The sequence below is a fragment of the Scophthalmus maximus genome, chromosome 20 (assembly GCF_022379125.1).
Source record: "Scophthalmus maximus strain ysfricsl-2021 chromosome 20, ASM2237912v1, whole genome shotgun sequence".
Taxonomy (NCBI): domain Eukaryota; kingdom Metazoa; phylum Chordata; class Actinopteri; order Pleuronectiformes; family Scophthalmidae; genus Scophthalmus; species Scophthalmus maximus.
The window spans coordinates 12,844,613-12,872,132 of record NC_061534.1 but is presented as its reverse complement, the minus strand read 5'-3'; the positions used below and the strand labels follow the sequence as shown (position 1 = coordinate 12,872,132).

The 27,520-nt window shown below is 42.2% G+C and overlaps 1 protein-coding gene across 1 annotated transcript; it reads left to right on the top strand.

Annotated features, from left to right (window-relative positions):
• The first annotated feature begins 1,594 nt into the window (after positions 1–1,594).
• On the top strand, positions 1,595–27,499 carry LOC118285569 (lipoxygenase homology domain-containing protein 1). The gene is made up of 41 exons (XM_047329626.1): positions 1,595–2,508; positions 5,874–5,988; positions 7,686–7,766; positions 8,528–8,712; positions 9,361–9,459; positions 9,874–10,022; positions 10,115–10,238; positions 10,334–10,584; positions 10,661–10,796; positions 10,980–11,140; positions 11,227–11,313; positions 11,618–11,753; positions 11,926–12,080; positions 12,193–12,353; positions 12,995–13,071; positions 13,174–13,370; positions 13,489–13,681; positions 13,800–13,960; positions 14,044–14,377; positions 14,478–14,629; positions 14,816–14,949; positions 15,268–15,416; positions 15,558–15,662; positions 15,770–15,898; positions 16,006–16,170; positions 16,249–16,430; positions 16,586–16,702; positions 17,343–17,505; positions 17,748–17,902; positions 18,062–18,271; positions 18,673–18,799; positions 18,936–19,144; positions 19,275–19,460; positions 20,427–20,554; positions 20,660–20,777; positions 22,526–22,703; positions 24,972–25,157; positions 25,748–25,918; positions 26,207–26,339; positions 26,541–26,696; positions 26,791–27,499. The coding sequence occupies exons 1-41, from the start codon at positions 1,779–1,781 to the stop codon at positions 27,269–27,271; spliced, it is 7,266 nt and encodes a 2,421-aa protein (XP_047185582.1). The 5' UTR covers positions 1,595–1,778; the 3' UTR covers positions 27,272–27,499.
• Positions 27,500–27,520: the final 21 nt, after the last annotated feature.

Below are 27,520 nucleotides of genomic sequence, written 5' to 3'. Positions count from 1 at the left end.
AGCTAGTTTAGTAACAGCTGGCACAAGTTTAGGTAGTTATCTAACGAAACAAAACATATGCATAAGATTACAATATTACGCTAAACATTAATAGTACTGTAAAGTATAGTGCAAGTAGTAAGTGCTTCATTTTATCTTGAGTGGATTTTTGTTGGTGGATGACGAGAGCTGAATATATACAGCTGGTCCTGGACTGGACAAAAATACGATTTGACTCCCAGAATATAAAAACAGTGATCACAAAAAGAAAGTTTCAAGTAGCCTAGTTTGGTGTCATTCCAATATTTACCAGTTGTACTTTATTCAAATTCAACCCGGCCAGGTTGGTGGTTGAGACAGGAACAACAACAACAACAACAAATAATCAGAAACTGAATCATTTATGAAGCCTATTTATATAAGATGAATATTCCATTTAGCCGCCTCACTGTCACGGTCAGACTTTACAGAGCCATGTCTTTCTGAGACATGTCAAATTGTCTCCCATGTGAAAGGCCTATGGCTGGTTACACTGTAGAAAACCTTTTACTTGGATGCGAATGTGATTTGTAACAAAGAAAACTGCAGCATTTTGTCTTTAATTTTTAAGGAAGAGCGATCTCATCAGTTTACCGTTTCAAATGACGGTTGCCTCTGCTGTCATCCTTCGGTCGGGTAATCTGATGTTGAAAGATCAATATGACCAAACTCTGCCCTCGCCCCGTGATGCCGAGGTTATCAGGTGGCAGGGGGCGGCAATATAGCTAATGGGATTATTCGTCTTATTGTCAGGTGCAGCTGTGTCTCACAGTGTGATGGATCTGCAGAACAGGCCAGAACAGTGCAAAAAATAAATAAATATAGGAACTTGTTCTATTAGAAAACCTTCTAAGGACAGATGTCAAACAAGAATATTAAAAAATAAATGATGAGAGTAAAAAATTTTTCACTATAATTTGACACTGATTCATTTTGACATTCAGATGCGAGTGGGTTCCCCCTCTTTCCAGTCGTTCTGCTAACGGGAGCTCACCACCTTCTGGCTGTGGCTTCATATTTCGTGTACAGGTATGATAGTGGTTTCAATCCGCTCATTTTACGCTGGAAAACAAAGTTAAGAAGTATGTGTGATTTCCTTAAAATTTGAAACTATTCTTTTTACTGAAGTCGGCTGAAAACTGCCATGAAGAAAAGTAAAATTAATGATGGATGTTTACTCATGCAGTCAGTTTGTTTTCTTTCTCAGGACCTGTAATTGTGATCTATATACATTTTATCACTTTTTTTTTTAGTTTGAAGAGGAGTAGTAGTAAGGAAGGGTGTGTGCGACCGTGCGTGTGTGTGTGTGTGTGTGTGTGTGTGTGTGTGTGTGTGTATGTCTGTTTGCTATACATGTGACTGCAGGTAAAAGCGAGACACCCCCGGCCCGTAAAGCGATCCTGACACCATGAATAATGGAGGGTGCCGTGGCAGAGAGGATAAGTTCTCTGCGCAAGGCTCCTTTTTCACAGGGCTTTCTCCCATCAGTCACGTGAGTGTTGAGGTGACAGTCATTTTTCATGAGTAGTGTGTGTTGGTTGTATGGCCGCATGTTGACCAGGTAGGAGACGTCCAGGCAGCCATCGGTCCCTCCGCATGTCCTCAGTTGGTATACCCACTGCCGCCCACACCTTGGCCGCTCCGAACCCCATGATCTCAGAGCCTCCCCACAGCCCAGGGTCAAATGAATTGTCTTACGCTATTAGAAACTCAAGGCAGCACTTACGAAACTCAAAGCCAGGGAAGTGGATGAATAAAAGATGCCGTCGAAACAGAAAAAATCCGCAGCTTCAGAAGAAACTGAGGAGGTTGATGACGAAGTGGACGAAGCGGAGCCAAAGTTAAAGGAGAGAAGCAACGGTGTGACCCGTGGGAACTCCACTAAAGGAGGGAAGAGTCGGAGGAAACACAAGAGCGCAGAGAGCTCAGAGACTCCGGAGGCCTCAGAGAAAGAGGAGAGAAAAGAGGGTGAAAAAGTAAAAGAGAAAACGAAAAAGAGGAAACCAGACGACGACTCTGAGGCTGGTGCTGTGATTGAAAATGAAGCTGGAGAGGATGAGCAGACCAATAATGACCCTACGACCAATTCCAAAAAGGAGAAATCAGGGAAGCTTAAAGAGGAAGTGACTGAGGGAGCAAAGGAGGAAAAGAAGAAGAAGAAAAGTAAATCCTCTACAGAAAATCCACCGGGAGAGGAGGAGATGGGCTCCAAGGATAAGAAGTCTAAAGATGGCAAGAAGAAGAAGAAATCTCACAGTAATGATGACGAGGAGCCCCTGATCGAGGAGCAGGAAGAGGAGGAGGACTCAAAGAAAAAGAAAAAGAAGAAGGCGAAGAAGGGATCTGCAGACAGTGACGAGGATAAAAAGAAAAGGGGGAAGAAATCCAAAAACAAACAGGTGGACTATGGGGTGATCTACCAGAATGAGCTGCTGAACTACCACACAGACTCGTCTGACGGATACGAGGACGACTACTACAAAAAGAAAGGTAAACGTTCGACACCAACAGAGAAATCTTACGTGGCTCCTTAAGTACGCCTCAGCTTTCTGACGTAAAGCATGAACCTGGCGGAGTGTATCACCTGGTTCATTATTGACCACAGGTTTCCGCCAGTTCCCCTCATCTCCGGACAGGGCGCGCCGGGGAATCCCTCGGTGATTGTTCCTGGGTGATTGCTCGGTTATGTTCCACATGAACGGTACCAAATAGAGGCTCAGGGGCAGACAGGTGCTGGGTGCCATCCCAGTCGCAGGGGCTGGGAGCAACACCGGGGCCAGAGGCAGGGCTGGGAGCCAAAAGGGTTTTCTCACAGCAGATCAGGGGTTTAACAGGACCGTGCTTGTGGGGGCACTAGATTGTTTTGTGTTTTTATCGAATGGGGGAAGACAATCAAAATGAATCAAGATGATTTTTGTCATCCAAATGCAAATACAATCCAAATTCCTCTTGTACATTTCACATTTTGTTCTTGAATAGTCTGTTTTTTAGCCTGCTGTGATTATTGATTTGATAAAATAACCAGAGCAGAGAAAATCTTGTCAATAATGGACCTGTGTGAAGTTAAGTAAGATCTAAATCATAGTTCTATGATGAATTCATTGCAGCCTTAGTCCTATGCAACTTTGAGTTTGACGAACTTTCTGTGAAAATCCTAGGTTTGCAAACAAACAGTCCATTTACCCCCTTTGCTCGACCTCCTGCTTTCAGGTGCACTTTGCACAGAATAGGGCCACTCAGTGGATCTCTATTTATCTTTATGGTGAAGCATGAACGGGTTTTGCAGCTGAATGGACAGAAGTGGTACTGTGTGAAGGCATATTCAATATTTCCGTACTCAAACTTATTAACACATAACATAAATACAAACAACCCTGCCTCTTCCACTAATCAGAGGGTTGGTGGTCGATCCAAATCAGAAGAGAGGGAGAATTAAATAATGTTAACCAATGTGTTCTTGTGGCCTTAATAACTCAAAATTCTAGTATTTTAAATGTTCAACACTCTGCTGTATTCAAATGTGTTTTGAGTGAGGAAAATTGCGCATGAACACACAAAAACATTTCAGGACTTATAAGCTATTTGTCAAATTTTTCCTATCAAGTTGACAGAGTGCTTTGAAAAGGTGATGTGTCAGTATACTTTCTGCCTGAATAATTGCTACCGTAATGTAACTGATTAAAGGTAATAGAGTTTTAGCTCTGGATGATCATTAGCGGAGACACATGTCTGAGTCCATGACTTTGTTAACTCAACCGCTCACTTGTGTCTCTGACACTCCAGAGAGTTTATCAAGATCCAGTTTTACCAGGCCTCTGTCTGTCTGATTTTATCAGGTGTATCCCTTTCTCTTTAATCTGGTTTCAATAGCCATGCGCACTGTTAATTAGGTGTCCACGTCTCTTTCTTATCGACTTTGGTCAAATTGCTCTTCGGGCTATTCCTCTCCTCCTGGATGTTTTTAGGTTATCTGCTCGTCTTCTATCTCTGTGCTCAGGCTTCTTGGACTTTGTCCTTCATTGACTTTAATCTCTACTCTGTGTTCTTTTAGTTTTGTTGGGTCAATCTGCAATTACTCTAACAATTTTTCTCTTCAGTTCTTGACATTCACCCAAAACAATGGATACCCTACATAGAGCGAAGCCCCTAACGCTATACAGACTGTGCAACACATTTGTTTCTCTTCCATTAAGTTTGTTGGTAGAATTTTCACCTCAAAAGTCCAGACAATATTCATCCTACACAATAACAAGAGATTTTACATAATCACAAGAGACAGGGGAGTTTACATTTACCTACAGTAGTGCCGCAGGACTATAGAGTTACCATTCTATATGCAAAGGTATTGAGTCACAGTCAACAGCCATATGCTGACTAATCCCCTGATGAAGATTTAATGCTGTTTCTGTCACTCAAACAAAAGCAGTTGCACAGGTGCAACTTTCAAATTTCAAAGAAAAATAATTTCGATGAGCCATGCTCCTGGCCCCAGTGCTTTCATTGGGACAAAAGCTGATCTGGTTATTTATATATATATATATATATATTTAAAAAACAATCAGTATTTCTGCAAGGTGAAAGTGATTTATATTTGGAAGCAAGCAAATAGAAACAAGCATATGGAACCTGGGAGACCACAGCGTAAAGCGTCTGAGGGTCCAAACAATACCACCACAACCAGGTTTTCACTATAGGACCCAACTTTAACCTTTGATCTAATAAACAGTTAAACTTCACAGGTAATTTCATGCAGATTCACTGCAGTGCCTGCTTTTTAGGTGTGCTGCAATAAACAGGTGACTCGAGAGGAACAAAATGAGCAGCAGCATGACCAGGTTGCGCTCCAGAAAGCTTCACGTAAGGAAAATGCAGAAATAGTATTAGAATTGGATTATTATCAAAGCAAGGTGTTCACAATATATCACAGCTAAATGTTTATTAAGTTCATCATCTTGGTTTACCATGTAAGCATACTAACATTTGATAATTGTCATTAAGCATGAAATACATTAAAGTATGAAGTCATTATAAAGTTTTGGATACATTTAATTTCTCACTGTATATTGGTGGCACATGAAAAAGTAAAGAAATCATGGAACGTATAAATCCTCCTGAGGAGAAGATGATTATCTGTCCTCCATTCCACGGCAATTCATTCAAAAGTTGTTGAAATGTTTCACAAAGAACCACAAGTGTCAAACTGACTTTCTTATCCACATTGACCCCACTGGCTGTCAGATTCATGATGCTACAAAGTAAAAGTCAGGAGATCAGTAGAGTCATCAGGATTCATTCTCTGGGCAGTGTAAATGTACATATGAAATGTCCTGACAATCTATTCAATAGTAACCATAGTTGAGATGTTTGAGTCTGGCCCAAAATGGTTGGACCAAATAACCGTCCAAATGTAAAACAGTCAGTGCCCTCCGTCAGATATAAATCCCTCCAATGACACAAAGTAGAGGCAGAATTTACAAACTGCTGAGTTGTTGTTTACCTTCCATCAAATTGGTGGCTTGGTCGGACGGAGAGACAAATTGGTGAAACGTGAGAGACGCTTGGCGGCTGTGTCACACCAGTCCTGGATTCACTGCAGATTCGCCGCATTGAATTCCCTGGCAACCGTGCATGGAAAGAAACACAATGCTCCCTAATGTTTATAGATTTTTGGATACTATGTGAGGATATGACTCTGTGTCTGTAGTTTTTGTACGTTTTTACTCTTCAATTAAGTCTCTATTAGACATGATAAAATTTGTTGCCTACATTCAATGTCCTTGTTTCTGACTTTTGTTTTATTTTTGTTTTTTTTACAAATTTGAATCTTCCCTTGTCTCTCTTTCTGTCTTTTGTAGTGTATGAGGTGGTCGCTGTCACTGGTGATGTAAAGGGAGCCGGGACTGATGCCAATGTGTTTGTTACCCTTTTTGGAGACTTTGGCGTCACGCCCAAGGTTCACCTGGCAAGCAAGTGAGTTTAAAGAGGTTTATGTTGATGTCACTAGATTATTGCATATTTTGATACATACAGTACATTATCTTTAAGACTCTAACTCACATGACTCACTCTGCTCTGATTTTTCCCCCCACCTACGATTTAGGCTTTATGTGTAAAACTGTAACCTTGAGTGAGTTGAAGTTCATTACGGAATGTTTCGGTTGTATGATACTTTACACTTTACTGATATGTTATACGTTCAGCTAGTTTGACACGTTTTCCATTGTCAGCTGTTAATGTTTAATCTTTTTTATTCCTCTCTGATCCTTCAGCACAGAAAAGAGGTATTTGACAATCAGTCTGCCAAAGGATGATTATGATTCTGTCCTTGTGTTGGGTTTTTTATTGTGCATGTCACACTGTATGAGGGAGCATTCCTGCTGTCTATAGAGCCAATGAATCAAGACGAAATCAGGGTTCCCTCCGAGAATCTCTTTGACCTCTGTCAAAACTGTAAAAAGATTCAGCATCAACGCTTCAACCTAAAAAAGCTTTGATGTCAGTGAAGCAGAGCATCTGTATAACCAAACGTTGGGTTGTGGTGCAGGAATCTCTCCTCGATACAGTCATATAAAATGTCGGACAGAATATCTGGAGTAAGGAGGAACTATGTGACATGGCCGGTCTTCTTTTCCATTCAGAGGCAAATGAAAGAAGACCACGATGTCATTTCTGTAGATGATCAAATGACTCTCGGGGGACCTTATCAGCATTAGGCTCCCTTTATCTCTGCACACATTGATTGACAGATAGGATTACCTATGCAGCGTATAGGATAGACTAACTTATTGTAGGCCACACGGGAACATGTCACCCACACCTTGTGGTGGGTCTCATTCATCCATTTCAGACAGCACCAACACGCCATGCATACAGTATCTCAGCTGATGAAATACCACACATGGCTGTTGATGAGGTCACGTTCTCCATATGACAATTGTATAGGAAGGAGTTTCACCTTACTCTGATATATATTAGGGTCCTGCCTGTATTGTGTTATGATCGATTAAAACTTTACAACATGATACAGGTAAGCGAGGGCTGCTATGTCTGATTAAAAATGTAAATCTTTGGAATTCACTGTGATTATACGTCCTTCAAATTGCATGAATTCCAAAGTTTGCATCTGTTTTGCTTTTGTTACCATCATTTTCCAACAGGAATTTATATGGACACAGAACGAGGCCATGTATTCATTTGCACTGGAATTCATTTTTTAGCAGTTTCTTGTAACAGTATATGACACTGTGCACCTTAATCATGTGGGCCTTGGCATTGTGCATGGGTTGAATGTCGCAGGGAGGGGGAGAATAGATGGAGATGTGGGTCAGACTGAGGCAGCTATTCTCTGTTCATGAAACAGAAGGTATCTGATTCGCAGTGGTCTGCTGAGGGGGTCTGCTGTATGCTTAGGCCTGTTTCATCTCTGTGAGGGGTAAAAGGTACGTGATGAAGAGGAGGCGCAATCGTTAAAGTGGCTGATGCCTGAAGAGGTTTCAGATTATACCACTGCCATGAGACCACGGGGTACATTAAGCTGGATCAGTCAGGAGATGTTATTTAGACAGTTTAGTTGTCTGTTTGGACTCTATCTCTTTACCCCCCCCCCCCGTCTCTCGAACACACATGCACATCGGTTAACCCATTTTCTTTGTTTCCTCAATTTACAGAAGCAGAACTGCATTTGAGAAGAATAAAACTGATGTCTTCCGTATCAAAACACACAATGTGGGGCCTCTGAAGAAGCTGAGGTAAATTCCCACTGTGGTGAATGTGATCTGTCATATATAAATACATATATATGATACAGTGCTTTTTGGTGTTTGCATCATGGCTCTATAAGAGACATAATCTTCTAAATCGACTGACTGCACAGCTACAGATTAACTGACAACATCACAGTGGACGCGTCACAGTTAAGTATACCTCACAGGCTGACAGCAGCTTACAGAGAGGATCACGCAGGAGCGTTTCTCACTTATTTTCCAGCTGTGCCGCTGGGCATCAAAGGATTTCCCTCAGTGGCAGAGGGTTAAAACACATCTGTTCTTGGGATTCAATAGTGTCTTACTCCAAAGGAGGCTGAGTTACATCACAGCCACCAGACATGAATGGTGAAATGAGGTATCAGGACTTTCAAAAGTAAGAACTATGGAGGTGTTGCTTTTTTTTCCCTACTCAAGGTTCAATTTGCTACATTTTCCATCATGGAGATTCATCTGTTGACATGCAAGCTAAACAGGTGTTCTTTCATTCTTGACCTTATAAATAGCAGCTAGAAATACAGCAACAACAATGAGAAATCCTGTTTTTCCAGAGTTTTGAGTGTTACTGTTTTCAAGGTTCACTCTGAAGTCGACAAGGATGAGAGTAAGTCTCATCAATGCAGAAATACAAACACAAAAAAACCCATGCACGCACAAAAAAAGCCACTGGTGCATCTGATGTGACTAGAATTTATGATGACCTGTAGAGTGAGTTCATATCCCACTATGACCGTTGATTTCTCCAGGATCGAGCACGACAATACAGGGATGAATGCCAGCTGGTTCCTGGACAGGGTTGTGGTGACCGACATGAACCGGCCCCACCTGCGCTTCTATTTCGCCTGCAACAACTGGCTGAGTCGGGAGGAGGCCGATAACCTGTTTGTCAGGGACCTGCTGGGCAGCATGAACCCCATGGATGTGCCAAAATGTAGGTCCCTACCGAACAAGCACATACAACAAATTCACAAATGTTCAGGAAGGCTAAATAAACAAAAATAAACAAGGAATAAACAATGAGTTCTTCCAAGTAGGAATAGAGATTTTAACATGTGTCCACCACAAGTGAACTGAGACTTAGAAACGTGAAAGTATCAGTATACCATGTGTCTGCCCACTTGTACAAACAGGTGCCTGGTAGCCTGCAGATCTTCCTACTGTTTCAGGTTGTAATTGAATTCCATCAGAGTGTAATCCTCAGGTAAACCAGCCCACGTGTCCTCTGTTGCAATGTGATCTTACATCTCAGAACCTGCAGTCAGTCAAGCAGAGCGTTGTGAAGCCGAGGCTCAGATACACAGGACACAGTGCTGCTAGGGAGTGGTCAGAGCAGCACGGCTCTACCAAGCATAACACACACACGCATAAACACACGCACATGCATGCACCCACACACTCTGACACAATGTTATGAATATTTAACCTGGAAACCATCATCTAATTAAACATGAAAAGTTTAACTAAGTATGTTTACATAATGCAACTAATTGTGCAACTTGTTTAGATTTACTGCACTGTTAGCATTTCTCATTTTTCGTATAAATGACTATTTGATTCCTGAGTTATATTTCAATTGCAGTGAATAAATACATAGTGAGCGTGTTCACTGCGGATATGAAGGGAAGTGGAACGGATGCTGATGTCTTCCTGAATGTCTTTGGAGAGAACGGTGACACAGGTGAGCCTGCAACACATTATTTTTTCATCGTTGATTGTTATCAATCGTTGTTATAATACTTATATATTATTTTGTTGATAATTTCTCTATTAATTGTTTACCACATAATGGAAAAATGTTCATCACAATATTCCAAAACCCAAGGTGATATCTTCAATTAGTTTGTTTTGTCTGATTAGAGGACAACATTGGCAACAACATCAAGAACAGCATATGAAATGTGAAATCGTACAAACAGAGAAAAGTGGTAAATCCTCACAATTGAGCAGCTGGTAAAAAAACAATAGTGGTTCCAGCTTCTCAGTGTTTGGCCTTTTAAATCTGAAAAAGGCTTGAACGATAAAATGAAAATACATCCCCATTGTGATGTCATTATTTAATTCTAATTCTCAAATCATTTGTTTATTTTGAAAGGAGAGAGACGACTGGACAGTGACAAGGACAACTTCGAACGAGGCTCAGAGGACAAGTTTACCATAGAGGCTCCAAACCTGGGACGACTGAGGAAGATCACCATCGGCCACAACAACAGAGGTTCATCGGCTGGTTGGTTTCTAGATAAGGCATGTACAGTCTGCACATACATAATCTTTGCAGATGTGCACACATACAGTACATAAAAACACTCATGAACGGGTGTTGCGCTCCTCTACAGGTGGTAATCGATGACATGGGGAATAAAGAAGTGTATGAGTTCCCAGTTAATCGCTGGTTCGCCATGGATGAAGGTGATGGTAAAATACAGAGAGATGTGTTGGTTGGATCAATGCAGCCAATGGGTGAGAATAACACAACTCATTTTTAATTATATCTAACAAACGGATATGGACGGAAGAAGCTGAAGTTTGTTGTGAATTTCCTTGCATCTATGTAGGAATCGTATACAATGTACAAGTGATGACTGGAAATGTGAGGGGTGCGGGCACCAACTCCAAGATCCACATGGTTATGCACGGCTCCAAGGGCTTAAAAAACAGTGGCAAAGTCTTTCTAGAGGGCGGCACTTTTGAGCGGGGTCTCATCGACATTTTCAATGTGGAGATTTGTGAATTGATCAGCCCGCTCAGCAGGGTCACCATCGGCCACGACAACGGGGCCGTCGGTGCCGGGTGGTATTGTGAAAAGGTATTTAACACGTCTTACTGGTCACAGATTGATTCTCAAAGTGCTTTACACCCACAAAGCACCCGTTTTTTTCCAGGTGGTGATATACTGTCCTTTCACGGGCATTGAGCAGACATTTGCCTGCGGGAAGTGGCTGGACGAGGATGAGGGGGATGGACTGATCGAGAGGGAGCTATATGAGATGGTCTCTCTTCGGCAGAAAAAACAGAAGAGTAGGTGTCCTCATTCCACTCACAGATTCATACTCAGAAAATGAAAAGTAAATCACACATATTCTATGTACACAATGACATTTTACAGATTTATGTTGAAAAAAGTTGGTGTTCTCATTAAGAGAATTTTGAGTTCTTCAAAATTAGACTGGCCTTCTTTGATACAAATCAAATCTTGTCCAGAGTTCCCGTGGTCCCTGTGGATTTGGACCTCAGATGTGAAGGGGGCAGGGACAGATGCCCAGGTGTTTCTGCAGATCTATGGAGAGAAGGGAAAGTCGGACGAGATCAAACTGGAAAACAACTCAGACAGTTTTGAGCAGGGCCAGCTTGATACATTCATGGTAAGCCCCTGCTCATCAACTAAGCACACCAGAGTTTTTCCGACTGTGAATTTTATTTCACGTTTCCTTTGTTATTATACCTTTAGATCGAAATGCCAGACATAGGAAGACTCTTGAAACTGCGCATCTGGCATGAGAAGAGACATCCATTTTCTGGCTGGCATTTAGCAAAGGTGAGACCCATTGCTCTGTATGTTACATCTGTCAGTGTACATGTTACATGTGTTGTACAGAGTCACCTCTGAGCACTGAGTTTAGTCACTGAGTAAGTGTTTATTTTTACAACTTGAAATGCGAGGCTGTGGAAATCAGGGTTTAATGGCTTCACCGATTAATGTTCAGTCAGTCAATAGAAGTCATTGATTTTGATTGATAGTCTCAGACAATACACGTTCGTGCTGCAGTACCAATTAGTCTCAAAGGCAGAAGAAGAGATGATGATGAAGACATGTATAATGATGCTTGAGGTTTCTGCAGGTCACTTTGCTCAAGACCCTGACAGTGGAGAAATATTCTTTTGAATGTGGCCGCTGGCTGGACGTCAATGAAGACGACAATGAGATTGTCAGAGAGCTTCCAGCTACAGGGGCACTCATTGATGAGCCCCTGCCCTGTAAGAGTCACACCGAGGACAAACACATACACATACAGATACACATACACATACGCATGTTCTTGAATACACCTAAATAAACACAAGGTCCATGTTAATAGTCTGTCGTGTCAAATATATGACATCTGAGTGAATGTGTGTACTTTATATTAACGTGTGTGTTTTTCTCCAGTAATAAAGTATCGCGTCACCATCTGCACTGGCAACGTCAGCGGCAGCGGCACCGATGCCACTGTCTTCCTCAATGTTATTGGTGACCTGGGTGACACAGGGGAGCGGCTCATGATCATGAGCAAAAACAATGTCAACAAATTTGAAAAGGGCAATGTGAGTGCGTTATCAATTAAAAGATGAACACAGAAGATAATATGATCATAAAAATTATTTAGGAAATCCACTGCAAGCATCACATATCTGTTTTCTCCCTGTTTTCCCTCAGCATGATGAGTTCCTCATCGAGTCTGTGGCCCTGGGCCAGGTGCGCAGGGTCCGGGTAGGTCATGATGGTCGCGGAGGAGGATGTGGCTGGTTCCTTGATAAGGTCCTGGTCAGGGAGGAGGGCCAGCCGGAGACTATGGCCATTGAATTCCCCTGTTTCAGGCAAGGCAGTAATACTTTTGCAACATTTCGGTATTCTCAGCAAGCATTTCAAAATGTCAAAACCATTCCATTAAAGGAGCAACAGTTTTATATGTTTTATGTCCAAAATTTTGATATAATTTGATTGTTTTTCTATAATATTGTAGTCTCAAATGCACCAAAACACCAACCAGAGAGACGGTGTGTCCAAAGAGCTCTAGAAGCCTCATAAGTGCTGCAAATTGGCCGTGCTTCTGTTTCCTAGTTCTCCAGTGCTGTTTAAGTAGTCAGGCAGCTGATGGATGAGTTTGACCTTACAAATGGGCACTAAATGCATGTGACCAGCCAGCTCTCTCCTTTAGTAACTGGAGCCAAACCACAAGGCTGTGGTGCTGTGTTACTTTTGGAAAGAGGCTCTTCCTGTCCGTTTGTTTGTCCTGTTGAAAGCCACAGAGCTTTTAACAGGACAAACAATTTACAACATACAGATGCTTTGAGAGTCGCAATCTGAAACCATTCAGGTAGAATACAAGTTATAAATAATAAATAACATTATATCCTTCTTATGTTTAAACTTTTGGGGAAGTTTTTAAAATGTTTTTTTTTCTTCCATCCTGTGTTTACTGTTGCTGTTTGTCTGTTTTCTTTCTGTTTTTCTTCAGGTGGTTGGACCGTAATGAGGACGATGGACAAATTGTCCGTGAGTTAGTTCCAGCTGGAGATGGCCTTCGTCTCTTTAGTGAGTATATTACGATCAAGGCAATTCAAAAAAACGACCAATAGCATATCTTTTTAATCTTCTATGAATTACATACGTGGCCCTAATTTCCTTCATCGTCAGATGTCAGCTACCACATAGCTATCAAGACTGGTAGTGTGAATGGAGCCAGCTCTGACTCCAAGGTGTTTGTGAAGCTCTATGGGGAGAAGGGTGACACGAACAAGATGATACTGGCGGTCTCTGACAATGACCTCAGGAACTACTTTGAGACAGGACGTACTGATATCTTCACCTTTGAAACCTTTGACATCGGAAAGGTAAGGCCTTCAGACATGCATACGCTTAACAGGGCACAGAGGTTATGGCTCAGACATTTATTTTTGTGTTTCCTAATTCTGCGTTATTTCATTTGTTCATGTCCTCTGTACTTTACAGATCAACCGTCTCCTGATCGGTCACACCAATGAGGGCTTACGGGCTGGATGGTTTCTGGACAGTGTGCAGATCTCAGTGCCAGTTCATGGGGTGCAGTACATGTTCCCGAGCCACCGCTGGCTATGCAAAGATGAGGCTGATGGGAAAGTGGAGGTTGAGATCTATCCCAGCGAGATCCTGGACATTGAAAATTGTAAATAACAACAACCTAAAACATACTGTACTGTCAGAATCAATTATTTTTCAAAAGTCAGTAATCTTTCTCTAAATAGTTTTTCTTCTTGTGATAATACTGTCCCTCTCATTAATAGTGATCAACTATGAAGTAACAGTGGTTACAGGGGATGTCCGTGCAGGTGGCACCAATGCCAATGTTTCCTGTCAGATCTATGGAGACGAAGGAAAAACTGAAGTCCTTGCTCTCAAGAGTCGCTCCAACAATTTTGAACGTAACACTACTGAAATCTTCAAGGTCTGCATTGCACCTATGTGGTATCATGCCAGTGTTTGTTCTAAAGGTCTTGGTTTGACCACTGTTTCGCACCCACCACCCAGATTGAGGCTCTGGATGTCGGCAAGGTCTACAAGATACGCATCTACCACGACGGGAAGGGTATCGGAGACGGTTGGTTCCTGGAGACAGTGGACATAAAGCGGCTGACGATGGCCATGGTGCAGGTTGAGGTGAAGAAGGAGGACCCCAAGAAAGACAAGAAGAAGGACAAGAAGAAGAAGAAGAAAGAGGAGGAGGTGGAGGTGGAGATAGTTGAGGAGCTGCAGGAAGTGGTGGAGACATTTTCTTTCCCTTGTAGCCGCTGGCTGGCCAAGGACGAGGAGGACGGGGAGATCGTGGTTGAGCTGCTAACAGACGACAATGAAGACCTAGAGAGTAAGAAGAGCATGAATGTAATAGTTTCCAGTGGAGAAATATTGTTGTTTTATTTATGACGTTTTGACATTAATGCTGTAATTAACGCTTTTCCTCTCAGTGAACTCATATGATGTTCACGTGTTCACCGGGGCCATGTGGGGGGCGGGGACTGATGCCAATGTTTACATCAACGTCTACGGAGAGATTGGCGACACAGGGGAGCGGCGTCTTAGGAAGTCAAACAACCTGAATAAATTTGAGAAAGACCACGTACGTTTTGTTTCACAGGCATTAGACAAAATATCAATGCTGTTGTCCTGGCTTAGTCTTTCTAAACTAAAGTGTTGGATCTCAGGAGCCTTGCAGATTAAATGAAGATCAAATAAATAAGCAGTGAAGTTCTCATGGACTGCTGACCTCAGACCTGTGACCCTTTGTCATCGTTGTGTGATACAGGAGGATATTTTCAACATCACAGCGGTCGACCTGGGGATCCTGAAGAAGCTGAGAATCCGACATGACAACAGCCAGGCCAGTGCCGGCTGGTTTTTGGATAGGGTGGAGATTGTAGACAACAAAGATGACACCACGTAAGTTAATGGTGATTTTAGGAAGAGGGCAGTGATTCATCGGCACTTTAAGTTTAACATTTTAATTCACTAAACAGCGTCTTCCCCACATAACAGACAAAAACTTGTCTCTAGCTCCACTATATGGTGTAAAATTGTACATCACACTGTGTACTAAATATTCTGGTTAGGGCATAGCCTGTCCAATGAGACTTGGGAGCGGTTTAAAGAGAGACACTTATTTTGGTTTTTTGGACACAGGAAAATATAACAGTCCTGAGTGGGGAGCCTGGTTTATATAATGTGCACTGTACAAAATACATTACATTTGTGTTTTAGGTACTTTTTTCCTTGTAAACGTTGGCTGGCTGTCGATGAGGATGATGGACAGCTTGCCAGGGAGCTGGTTCCTGTGGACGAGGCCTTTATGAAGAAGGGGGATGATGATGATGAAGACTCCGAAACCACACTCGGTCTGGAACAGAAAGGTGAGAGCAACATTATGGCCACTCAGAGAATCAGACCTTTGAACAGGGTGGAAAGCTTTTTTGAATAAAGAATGACTAAGTAATCGATACAACTAACTGTTTGCTCTATTATTAAATCATTCTTATTTCTTCTTACAACAGCCATGTCAACGACATACGCTGTACGGATAAAAACTGGCGACAAGAAATACGCTGGAACAGATGCCAACGTCTTTACGACTCTGTACGGCAACAAGGATGACACAGGTAATGCCTCATACTATGGTGCTGCATTATATTTGTTATTAATATTATATTTTTTATATGTTTTGTTTTGAAATAGCTAAAATACTTTTTGATCTGCTCATTTAAAGGGATAATTACCTTAAAGGCTTCAAAGACCCATAAGAATAAGTTTGAACGGGGAATGATTGATGAGTTCACTGTGGAAGCTGTGGACATAGGGATGCTGAAGAAACTGCGTATTGGACACGACAACCATGGTACAGTAGGACTGACTTCATGCCTGTGCAGTGATCAATGAACTCAGAATGACGCGTAACAATTTTGACTAACAGGAATAAACTAATTCCTGTCACTGTTTAAGGAGGAGGATCAGCAGGTTGGTTCCTTGACTGGGTGGAGATTGATGCTCCGTCTCTGGGACAGAAACTGCGCTTCCCCTGTGGTCGTTGGTTGGATAAAGGGGAGGATGATGGGGCCATCATCAGGGACCTCTTCCCCAATGCTCTCCAGACAGAGCTTTACACACCATGTAAATCACAGTGTTATATATCACACTTAAAAATATTTAAAAATACTTGGACATAATATACATTTTCTCATTTTGCAGTTGTTCCCTATGAGATCAAAACCTTCACGAGTGACGTGTTTGGAGCTGGCACAGATGCAGATGTCTTCATTGTCCTGTACGGGAGAGATGCCGTGTGCACACAGCAGAAGTCTCTGTGTGTCAACAAGAGGGAGAGGAGAATGTACTTTGAGAGAGGAGCTGAGGACATGTTTATTGTTGAGGTATTATAACATATGACATACACAAGTAGAATCGCCGCATTCTCTAGTTTTAGAGACCACGGCAGTGAAGAACAACATGGTCATGAGTGCATTTTTATATTTACTACAATAAATTCCATACTGTATAATACAGGAATGTTTTCTGTTTTCTGCAGCTAGAAGTCGTGGGGGATGTAATTGAGAAGATCCGTATCGGCCATGACAACCGCGGGGTTAACCCAGGCTGGCATCTGGACAGAGTGGAGATCAGACGCCTGCTCAGAAAAGGAAAAGTACTGTGTACAGATGGGAAGATGGCAGTGGAGGAAGGGGCATTCATGTCTTTAACTTCACAAAAAGTGGGAATACTCCAAAATAAAAATACTCAATTACAAGTAAAAGTTCTGTCACGTGAGTTAAAGTATGTAAATATTCAGAAATATGGCCCCTTGTGAGTTGTATACAAATATATAACATATTGGATTATAATCACTGAGGGATAAATGTGCAAATAGAATTTTAGCATTTCTGAAGTAGATCTTATAAAATTGTTGACTTTGAGTATAAGTATAAGTATAAGTATAAAGTAGCTTAAAAAAGTACCTTAAACACAAATCAGGTCATCCCAAAAGCCCCAGGGCCGGAGCACTGATTGATCTTGATACTTGCACCTTAATGCTTAATAAACATCTCAATTAGTTGACGTGAAGGACTCATATTTATCTTTGTCAGCATCTTAGTACTCACATTTTCGGGTAACAGGTACTACATTTGGTCAGTAGGTGGAGATGTTCTCCTCGCAGACACATACGAACCCAAGGCTCAGATAAAGACATGACACTGCGTTCAATGATATTCCTCCAAGCCACAAACATACAAATGAAGTCATAGTTGTGTTGTAAGCCCTGACCCTATCCTCCTCCCTTATTGTAGGGTTCAGAGACTGTCATCTTCCCCTGTGAGCGCTGGCTCGCCAAGTCGGAGGATGATGGAGAAACAGTGAGAGAGCTGGTGCCGTCTGACATCATTACTGAAAAACTTTCCCGAGATGGAAGCCTGAAAGTCACTGAAGTGGAAGTGGAAGAGGCCCTGGAGAGTATGTTAACATGTTGTCATGTCAGACAAACACTACATTCAACAGAATTTATCAATTACAGACATGGAGTAATATTTGTCTTGTCATGCATTGATTCGTCTCAAGGTTGTCTGTTTTCTTGTCTCCACCTTTTTAGTTTGGAAAACTAGAGGCAGAGTTTCCTTTAGGTTCTTTCTATCCCAAAATGAGTTTCTTACAGTGGCGTCAAACATCTTTCTTTTTGGTCATTGCCCCCACCACAGCTCACACATACAATGTGTCAGTGATGACAGGTGACGTGTACGGAGCCGGCACAGACGCCAACGTCTTCCTCACAATTTACGGGGACCTGGGAGACACCGGGGAGAGGAAACTCAGAAAGTCGGAAACAAACAACAACAAGTTTGAACGAGGATGTGTAAGAAACTATTATGCTTATGCTGTTATTCATTATTTGTAATAATGTGAAGATTAACAAAATGAAAAAATGATATACTGCAGAGGCACAGCCTCATTAGCACAAACAACATAGTGATGAGTGTGTTATTCCACCAACTGTTGTGCTTCATCTCCACAGGTGGATAAGTTTACGATAGAGGCAGTCGACCTTGGACAGGTTTTCAAGATAAAAATCCGTCATGATAACAGTATGATGAGCCCCGACTGGTACTTGGACCAGGTGGAGGTGGTTGACGTGGACACGGAGGAGGTTTTCATCTTCTTGTGTGAACGTTGGCTGTCTAGGAAAAGGGAGGACAGGCGCATTGGTAGAGTCTTCTATGTCAAGGTAACATGAACGAAAGAATGTGTGACTGCTAGTGGGAGGAACCTTTGAAATAGTGGTCGAGGAGATTTTGAAACCTCATAGTAGAATGCAGAATAAGAGGAGCAGGCTCATGTTTATCATATTTCACTCTGTATTTACTCCTCATAGTATCTAAATGGAGATGACAGGTGTACAATATGTAAAGCACAATATAATTTAAAAGCACCACAAACTAAATCCTCAAAGATTTTTATGAAGCAGAAAAAAATTAACGTTATAATCTTCTATATTTATAATCCAATTTTAGAAGTTTATTAGGTGTACCTAATGTTGGAGCATACCATGTATATATATGTTTGCGTTGGTGCATTTATATATATATATATATATATATATCACTTTGTGTGTCATGTTCTTTTAAGGGATATGAAGGGGTGAGAGAGAACCTGAACAGTAAAAAGAAGAACTCTGCTCTGACAGTGAAGAGCGTTGACAGTAACATGAACAAAAAGAACAAGAAGAAGAAGGAGGAGGAAATCGAGCTCCCGAGTAAGAAAAACCGAGGACCTTCAACCTGATTCATCCTCGGCTCTGTGAATGCTTGTTATTAATATTTGAACACAGACATTTATGCATAATCTCATGCTCTCATGAATGAATAAGCGCTGTGTCCTTTCCTGTGCAGTCATACCGTACCACTTCACCATCTGCACTGGACTAGAGCGGGACGCGAGCACCACCAGCAGGGCTTACGTGATCATCATCGGGGCCAGTCACACCCAGACAGAGAGGTTGTGGCTGGACCTACCAGATGGGAGGACGGGCTTTGAGGCCGGCTCTCTGGAGAGCTTTGAGACCCTCGGTTTAGACGTGGGTGAGATCAAAAAGGTCGAGGTGAGGAGGGGGGGATGCTTTTAGAGTTTCAGTGAAGATCATGTGTACACACACACACACACACACACCCTAAAGCGAAGAAAAATACACCCACGCTGCTTGAGGTAATTGTTTCTCTCCCTCCCTGCAGCTCGGCCATGATGGGGCCACTCCTGAGAGCTGCTGGCTGGTTGATGAGCTGTCTGTTGCCGTACCAACCAAAGGTGTCATGTATATTTTTGCCTGCAAGTGCTGGCTGGCCAAAGATCGAGGAGATGGGTTGACTGCTAGAGTATTCAACGTGCTAGATGCAGAGGCCATATCCATCTCCCAGAAGGTAAGTAAATAAATGAATCACAGCTGTATGACAGAAAATACATCATAGTCCAATAGCAGCTTTTGTTTTTAGTCTCACCCCTCCAAAATATGTTTAAACGTTAATATCCAGTTAGTACTTTATAATTTTGGCAAATCTCCTAGTTTAGATGGGATTCAATTTGATTTCACAACATTTTTTGAGTACATTATAAAATTAACTGATTCTATCAGGAGGTGTTAACCTGTGATTCTCATTATTGTTGAGCTATGACACTCAAACCATATCTAAATGGTTTGCCACTATAAGTAAAATTACAATTCGCAATATTATTAATATAGGTCTAATGTATTGAGGGTAGTTTTTTTTGATGAAGGTACATTTGTAGGAAATTAGTGATATAAATGAAATTGAACATTCCCCAGGACTTATCATTGGGACTGATTTTGTTTCTACAATATAATATTTCAAATAAGACAGACACTACATCGCAGTTTTAATGATTTACACCTCTGGCTGTTTGTTAATGACCCCTCCTCACATTGATTGATTACTAAGTGGCCTAATGGCTAGAGGGCCACGGGCGCAAGGGGTCAGGGAATGTCTGATATGTTTTCTTTGGAAAGCCAGTATAACTGCTCCAAAATGTAAAGTTACAATTAAGTGATGTGAAATGACAACAACGTGACACAAAGCAACCTCAAAGAGACACAAAATGATTATAAAAGAAATTAAAACCAACTTGTTGTTTGTGTCTTTCAGTCTGGGACTATGAAGTAGGGGGTGGGGGTGGAGGTGGGGGCCTTTTACCCATTAAAAAAATAATAATCCATCTATGCTATGCTATGGATTTATTCTGTATATGATTGATCATCAGATGGAAGATAAATCCCTTTTCTCTTGGTGTTTTAAAGGTAATATTGCTTGTGGGAGATGGATGCGCGAGGAAAAGAAATTAAAATGTCTCACTTTACATTTTCACATCAGATTATTTATGAGGTGACCGTGGTAACAGGAGACGTCCAAGACGCAGGGACAGACACGCAGATCTTCATGTCTGTGTTTGGGGCCAACGGCAGCACGGAGGAGATGCTGTTACAGAAGAATGAAGACAGGTAACCAAAAATGGAAATTATGACCAGAAACAATACAAAACAAAGAGAGCATTTAAATTCACTGTGGATGATAAACTACTGTGTTGTTAATTTGCTGGATAACAGGTTTGAGCGTGGTCAAGAGGACACTTTCAACTTGGAGATCGATGACATTGCCCCACTGAAGAAGATGAGGCTTCGTATTGACGGATCAGGCAGTCGACCTGACTGGTTTGTAGATAAGGTCAGCTCACCTTAACCAACTTACTGCAGAGGCAGTCGGACATACGTGCTACACAGGGTCGAGGATGACAGCAAAGGAAATGCTGTAAGCACCAGAATCAGCTGATGATGCACTATGCAGATGATTCCTTTATATTTGTCAAGGGGTAATGGAGAAAAAAAGCTGATGTCAGCTATAAAACACAGAGTATAAAAAGCACATGAGTAATTGCTAGCTACTTCCAAAATCAGTAGTTCAAAGCAGTCACAGGTTTTGTGTTTTTGTCTCAGTGCTGTTTGCTTCAGGTCACAGGATCATTCAATTATATCACACAGACAAACACACACACACACACACACACACACACATCTATCCATGCCTGTAGCAGAATGGTCAATGATTCACCCACCCACAAAGAAAGACACATGCACGCACACACACAACGGGGCCCAGAGTTCCTGGAGTGAACATATTGACTCATTTTATTTACCACGCTGCTGTTGCTGGCTTCATGGACACACACACGCACACGCACACGCGCACGCGCACGCACACGCACACGCACACAAAGATTGCACACAAACAGGTTTAGTAATGAATACTGTGCAATGTGTGTCTGCTTTCAGTAGAGAGACAGAGAGAGAAATCATTTAATATTCATTTATATTTGCTTTTAGCATTAATTGGTGTGTAATATAACCATTTTTGAATGGGGAGTCCTGCAATATAATCAACTGTATTTATAGTTTCCCAAAACGGTGACCCTGTGAACTTACCGTGGCATCACGGATCACCTCCAAATTCACTGTGATGTCCCAGACCAACCGCTTTGATGAAGCAGAGCACATTTCCTATGCAAATGTCTCCTCTGGTAAAGGCACCACGCCTGCAGAGCAGCAGAGCAGTCAGGAACAATACCCTGCCCTGTCCGTCCGTGCCTGGGACTCAGCGACTGAGAACATCTCCTTGACTTGACCCTGCATAGAGCCACGTGTGTCCAGCATCACAAGCAGATGTGCTGTCTTTATGGATTTCTGGGTCTGCGTATTGAAATCGACACAACAGTGCACCAGGCGAACTGCCAGCATACTAATCTGCCCAAATAAATATGCAGCGGGGAGTTAATACAAGAGTGGCTGCCTGAGCCCGGTGTGTATTAATGAACGCTTCCCAGCATGAGGGGATCGCACATCCTGGGAGAAGTAAGGCTGTGTACATATCGGTAACACATAAGTGTCCATAATGTGACAACACTTACTCAGAACACTCAGAAGAGATCTTGTTGTTATCGAGGCCAGTGTCCACTGAGAAGTCAGTCCAGCACTTTGGTCTAGACTGAAATATCTCAACAACTAGAGGATGGATTGCCATTAAATGTTGTACAGACATTCAGGTCCTCTGGAGGATGCACACCATTGATTTTGGTTGTTCATGAGGTGGATTCACATGATGGAAGCAAGGGGTTACAGGGAGCAAAGTATAAATCCAACCCTTTCCCCCCCATTATTCCAGATTTAATGGTTACATTTTCCCCTTTAAAGGTGTTTCTGCACTGATTGGATAATCATGATTGAAATGTATCATTCCAGAAAAAAGTCTGATTTAATCTTTGCAATTGATTATAACAACATACTAATATTGTGTAGCCCAAGCTTGAAAACGTTTTCATTCGTAAACCTTTTTATTACACAGTTGAGTTTGTGTGCTTTGGCTGTGACTGCTGATCTCCAACATCAACAACAGAATTCTGAATGACATTTACCATTCAGGTGATCATGCGGAACCTGACCACAGAGGAGGTGTCGGTGTTCACCCATGAGGATTGGCTGTCCAGGACACATGGAACCAAGAGGACCGTGATCTGCGAGATGGCTGCAGTGGTGGACGAGGAGATGATGGTGGAGCCCACCACCTACACCATCCAGGTCAAGACCAGTGATATTGCAGGTAAAATGTGCAGGCTGAGGAGGCTTGCGGCGCTTCTGCCCTTTCCCTGTGAAAACATCACATACTGTAGTTTTAACAAACATTGAAGTATAGGTCCATCAGTCCCTTTAATTTCAAACAAGCTGCACCAAATTGCAAACCGTCATAGATACCAGTCTCCTTACTATGTCTGTTTAAAAAAATAAAATAAAGATCCATGTATTATTCCCTGGGAAATTGGTGAAAATATCAAAAATGCTTCCGCCCCTTTGTCCGAATCCACGGCTAGTTGAATGGGTTCTTTCTTGGCCCATGTCCCATCTTTCCACTAAGTTTCATGGAAATCTGTTCAATAGAGTTTCATAATCCTACTAACAAACAAACAGACAGACAGGGGTGTATATCCTCCTTGGCAGGGGGAATTCCCATAATTATCCTGCAGCAAAGTCTCTGCTTTTATATACTGTTAATCATCTCATGGCCGTTCAGATTCAAATGACCCATTGGAGGGTCCCACTTCCCAGGTTGGTAACAAACTGATCTAAAGGCTGTCAGTTATATTAGATCAAATAATTTCTAGCATTTTCACCAGATAACAAAGTGGTCCAAGGATTTTTATTACTGTTGTTTGTGCTAGAACTGTGAGGCAAAGAAACTGGAGAGATCAAATGTATTCAAGATATGAGTGCACTTCAAATCACCAAGAAACATAATCCGTTCGGGTCGGTGTCAGGTGAGGTACAGGGATGCTCTAAGAGAGGAGTGTCGTCAGTATCTCCCTCCAGCTCTTCCTGGGGGATCCTGAAGGACTCAGTGATCAGCTGTGACATGTCATCTATTTTCCTGGCTCCACCTTTCCATCTTCTCTTAGCTGTTTGTATTTTTTAGACCTCTTTAAAAGGGATGAGGCTATCCTGCAGGTGCTAACTTGAAAGTGGTCGGTCACTTAATATGTCAGACCTCTCCGATGTGAACTCCTCATCCATAATACACCAACAAAAATGACCTGTCCTTGTGCAGATGTTTGTTTTCCATTCGGGAGCGAAGGTGAAAACATTTATGTTTGAACATGTATGTTAGTAATGGAAGAAATCCTCTTCAGATTCCCTTCATGCAGCTTTGCTCCCTTTTCTCTTCATGCAGGATTTTCTGTAGCTCAGTGGTGCCGCTGATCAATAAGATAGCGAGGCGATGCGTCTGAGCCGACTTCAAAAGGATCGCTCTCTCTGCCCTCTGCAGTTACTGGAGGCTAAGACGTAGCTCTGCACCGCGGCTCAGACTCTGTGAAATAATGAGCCAGTCTGATCGACACACACGCACATACAGTCACAGCCATGCAGGCAACATCACATAGGTGATGCTGTGAATACGGTAACGGCCTCCTTTGGGATTTTCAGGAGTGATGAGGAAATCCTAAAATACCTGATAACTACATCAGTCACAGTGCACTCTGCACTCTAGCATTATTAATCTAAATCAATTGTAAATGAACATGAAACTTGCATTTGCACAATATCAAATCCTTTTAACTAAATCATTTCTCACTTTCTCCCTGAAAGCCTCAAGCGTTAAACACAAAGTTCATGGAGCATGCTAACGCAGACAGGTTATCATACATTGGCCATGTTGGTTATTAAAGTGACCAAAGCAAAGTTCTGCTTGCAAAGTTTACTCTGCTTTTTGGTCATCTGATTTAGCAGCATGCTAGTAGACCAACCGATCGGCTAGTTGAATGGGAGACTGCAGCCCTTGTAGTGTGAAGAGGCATTGAATGTCAACTATGTAGGGTTGTTAATTAAAATATTAGTTATCTAGTGAAAATATGTTGCAAATGAGCGGAATCTGATGAAATAATTGAGCACAGAGGGATTATAGATGTGAGAATACAGTTCTCTCAGCTCCTCATTTCTCTCCTCGCATCATTCTCATTCTCTCTTAGCTGATCAGCTCCCTTGGGGCATTTAAATCTCCGTAATTATCAGTAATTCAACAAAAGTCTGCAATAGCTGAGATGCACTTTTGCACAATTTATAATCTCCTCACTGAATCTTTTCACAGAACAGAGGTCAAGTGCATTATGTGTAGTTTCCATTACATCAGTCTTGATAATATCAACATTAGAAATAGTTACTCATTTGATGATGAGTGCGCTAAGGTAGATATGGAATGTGTAACTATTTAGACCAGAATCTAATTAGAGTAAGGCTCGCTCCTCCAGTCACACTGGTCTTTGTCTAACACATCAAAACGGGACAGAGCACTAAAGTTTGTCTCTATTTGTCTCCTCAGGAGCGGGTACTGATGCCCATGTGTGGATCATCGTTTTCGGGGAGAACGGAGATACGGGGACGCTCGCACTAAAAGAATGCAACAAGTCCAACAAGTTTGAGCGCAAGCAGGTGGACACATTTTGCTTCTCAGATATCCTCAGCCTGGGAGAGCTCTCCAAAGTACGAGTCTGGCACGACAGCACAGGTCAGCCTCTCATGATAAACTGTCACTCTGCACGGTGGGCCACATAAAGATGGACTCTGTAACCACCATTGTGAAAAGTGCTCGTTACTTGATAAAAATACATGTTATTACTTAAAGCTACGGTGCAATTTTTGTACTTTTCTGGCGCCATCTGGTGGTAACTGTTTTGTGCAACAACCGAATTCAACACGACATAGAAAACATGGCGACTTACACGGAGGTCGGGTCCACCTCACGTTACTATATTTAACTGCTTCTTCTTAGTTGCAGGTGATTATACATAACTATGTGGACAATATATTACATTTCAGTGCATAAGTTCTTCAAAATATTACACACTGTAGCTAAGATACCCCCCACCAATCCACAAATGTCAGAGGCACCATTTGTCTTGCTTTTGATGAAACCTGGACAGCCAATGGTTCATGGAGCAGCAACAACTGTCTGGCTTTGAAGAAACCTGGAGGAGTAACACAGATTTTTTACCGACTGACCCTTAAGGTTCCTGCATTACTCTTGGTTTATCAATCTTGACAACATCTTCACTTACTGTCTTTTTTTTGCTTGTTTCCCATTCCCATCACACCCAGGTCCTGCTCCAGGATGGCATTTGGAATATATTGATGTGAAGGATGAGATCATGGACAAAACATTTCGCTTCCCGTGTGACCGCTGGCTTGCCAAGAACGATGATGATGGACAGATAATGAGAGAACTGGCCTGTGCAAACAACGACTACTTAGACCTCAACGAGAAGACCAGTAAGAACAGCACATGCAGCACATCGTGAAGTTGTAACCCTTAAGATATCAGTCCTTGTTTTGGCAGCGCCTGTAGTCAGCATGGTAACAGGAATTCCAGTTTAATACTACAGGCACTTTAATGCTGGAGCGTAATATTCATTCAATGCAAATTCTGTTTATTCTGTATATTTCTGTGCTGAAGCTACTTAATATGTTCTGTGTATTCTGTATGAAAATTATGCCATGTCTGTTCGTGGACAACTGGGATGATTAACTGTAACTGTGTCCCTGCTTTCTCTCTGAAAGAATATGAAATCTGTGTCACAACTGGAGACACAGCTGAAACCAAAGAAAATGCCTGGATTATACTTGAGGGGAAGAAGGGCCGATCAAAAGAATTTGTAATGGAGAACTCCTCAAAGAAGAAGAGGTTCCTGCGGTAGGTGCTGTCCTGCGAGATTAACTCAACCAGCTGCAACCTTTGCATGAAAAAGCTCAAAGAAATGCAATCATCATTATGATGCCATCCAGCTGAAAATTAATTCTGACACAGAACAAATTAGCATTAATTCTACATGGGGGCCAATTTCAAACAATAGTAACTCATTTACTCAATGTGCTCATGTCCCCGACTTTTTAGGGGAAATGTCGACAGATTTGAGTTTTCGTCCAAGAACCTGGGGGATATTGCTGGTATCTGCCTGGGCCACACACCCAAGGATGGGAAGAAAGTAAAGGGGGAGGTTCACTGGCATGTGGAGGAGGTGGTCGTCACTGAAAGAGAACTGGGAAACAAGTAAGACACCCGTGCATCCAAATCTACATTTATGCAGAAGTCATCCATTATTGTATCAGACAACATGGTATCTCCATTGTGTCCTTGCCTTCAGGTACATCTTCAGCTGTAACGCCCTCATCCCTCTCTCTGCGAAGAGGGATGATTTCTTGACCTTTGAGTGCTCAAAGACGATGGAGAGCTTTGCCAGCAAAGCTCGAAGCTTGGTCCCGGTCAAGTACGAGATCATCGTCATCACGGGTGATGAGAAGGGAGCGGGCACGGATGCCAATGTTTTCATCACTGTCTACGGCTCCAATGGAGATTCGGGCCGCCGGCAGCTGCGGCAGAAGTTCCGCAACCTCTTTGAACGAGAGCAGACGGACCGCTTCCTGTTGGAGATGTTGGACATGGGAGAGCTGCAGAAGGTTCGCGTGGAGCACGACAACTCTGGTCTGAGCCCCGGCTGGCTGCTGGACCGCGTGGAAGTCACGAACACAGCCAACGGCGTCACCACCATCTTCCTCTGTGGGAAATGGTTGGACACCAAAAGGGCTGACGGGAAGATCTCCAGGGTGGTCTACCCGAAATATTAAAAAATATACATTTTTTGACCCATGAGATTTTGCTCTGGACGGTTTTATATCTCAGGAACTGAGGCAGATTTTTACATCCATACTTTAAAAAAAATGATATTGTCGTTAGATATTTAATACTACATAGAATTATAGCCTGCAATGAAATGTTGCAACAGTTCTTTGGTCAGGAAACTGAATGTGCCATTCTGTAAAGGTTCATGGATGGTTTGTTCAACTGCTTTGTTATGATGGAGGTTTTTTTTATAA

Excerpts from the sequence above, each read along its gene's own strand:
- LOC118285569 (XM_047329626.1), top strand. The coding sequence starts at position 1,779 with ATGCCGTCGAAACAGAAAAAATCCGCAGCTTCAGAAGAAACTGAGGAG. Across the intron at positions 14,378-14,477 it reads CGACAATGAAGACCTAGAGA|TGAACTCATATGATGTTCAC; the intron begins GTAAGAAGAGCA and ends TTTTCCTCTCAG. Across the intron at positions 20,555-20,659 it reads TTACAGAAGAATGAAGACAG|GTTTGAGCGTGGTCAAGAGG; the intron begins GTAACCAAAAAT and ends GCTGGATAACAG.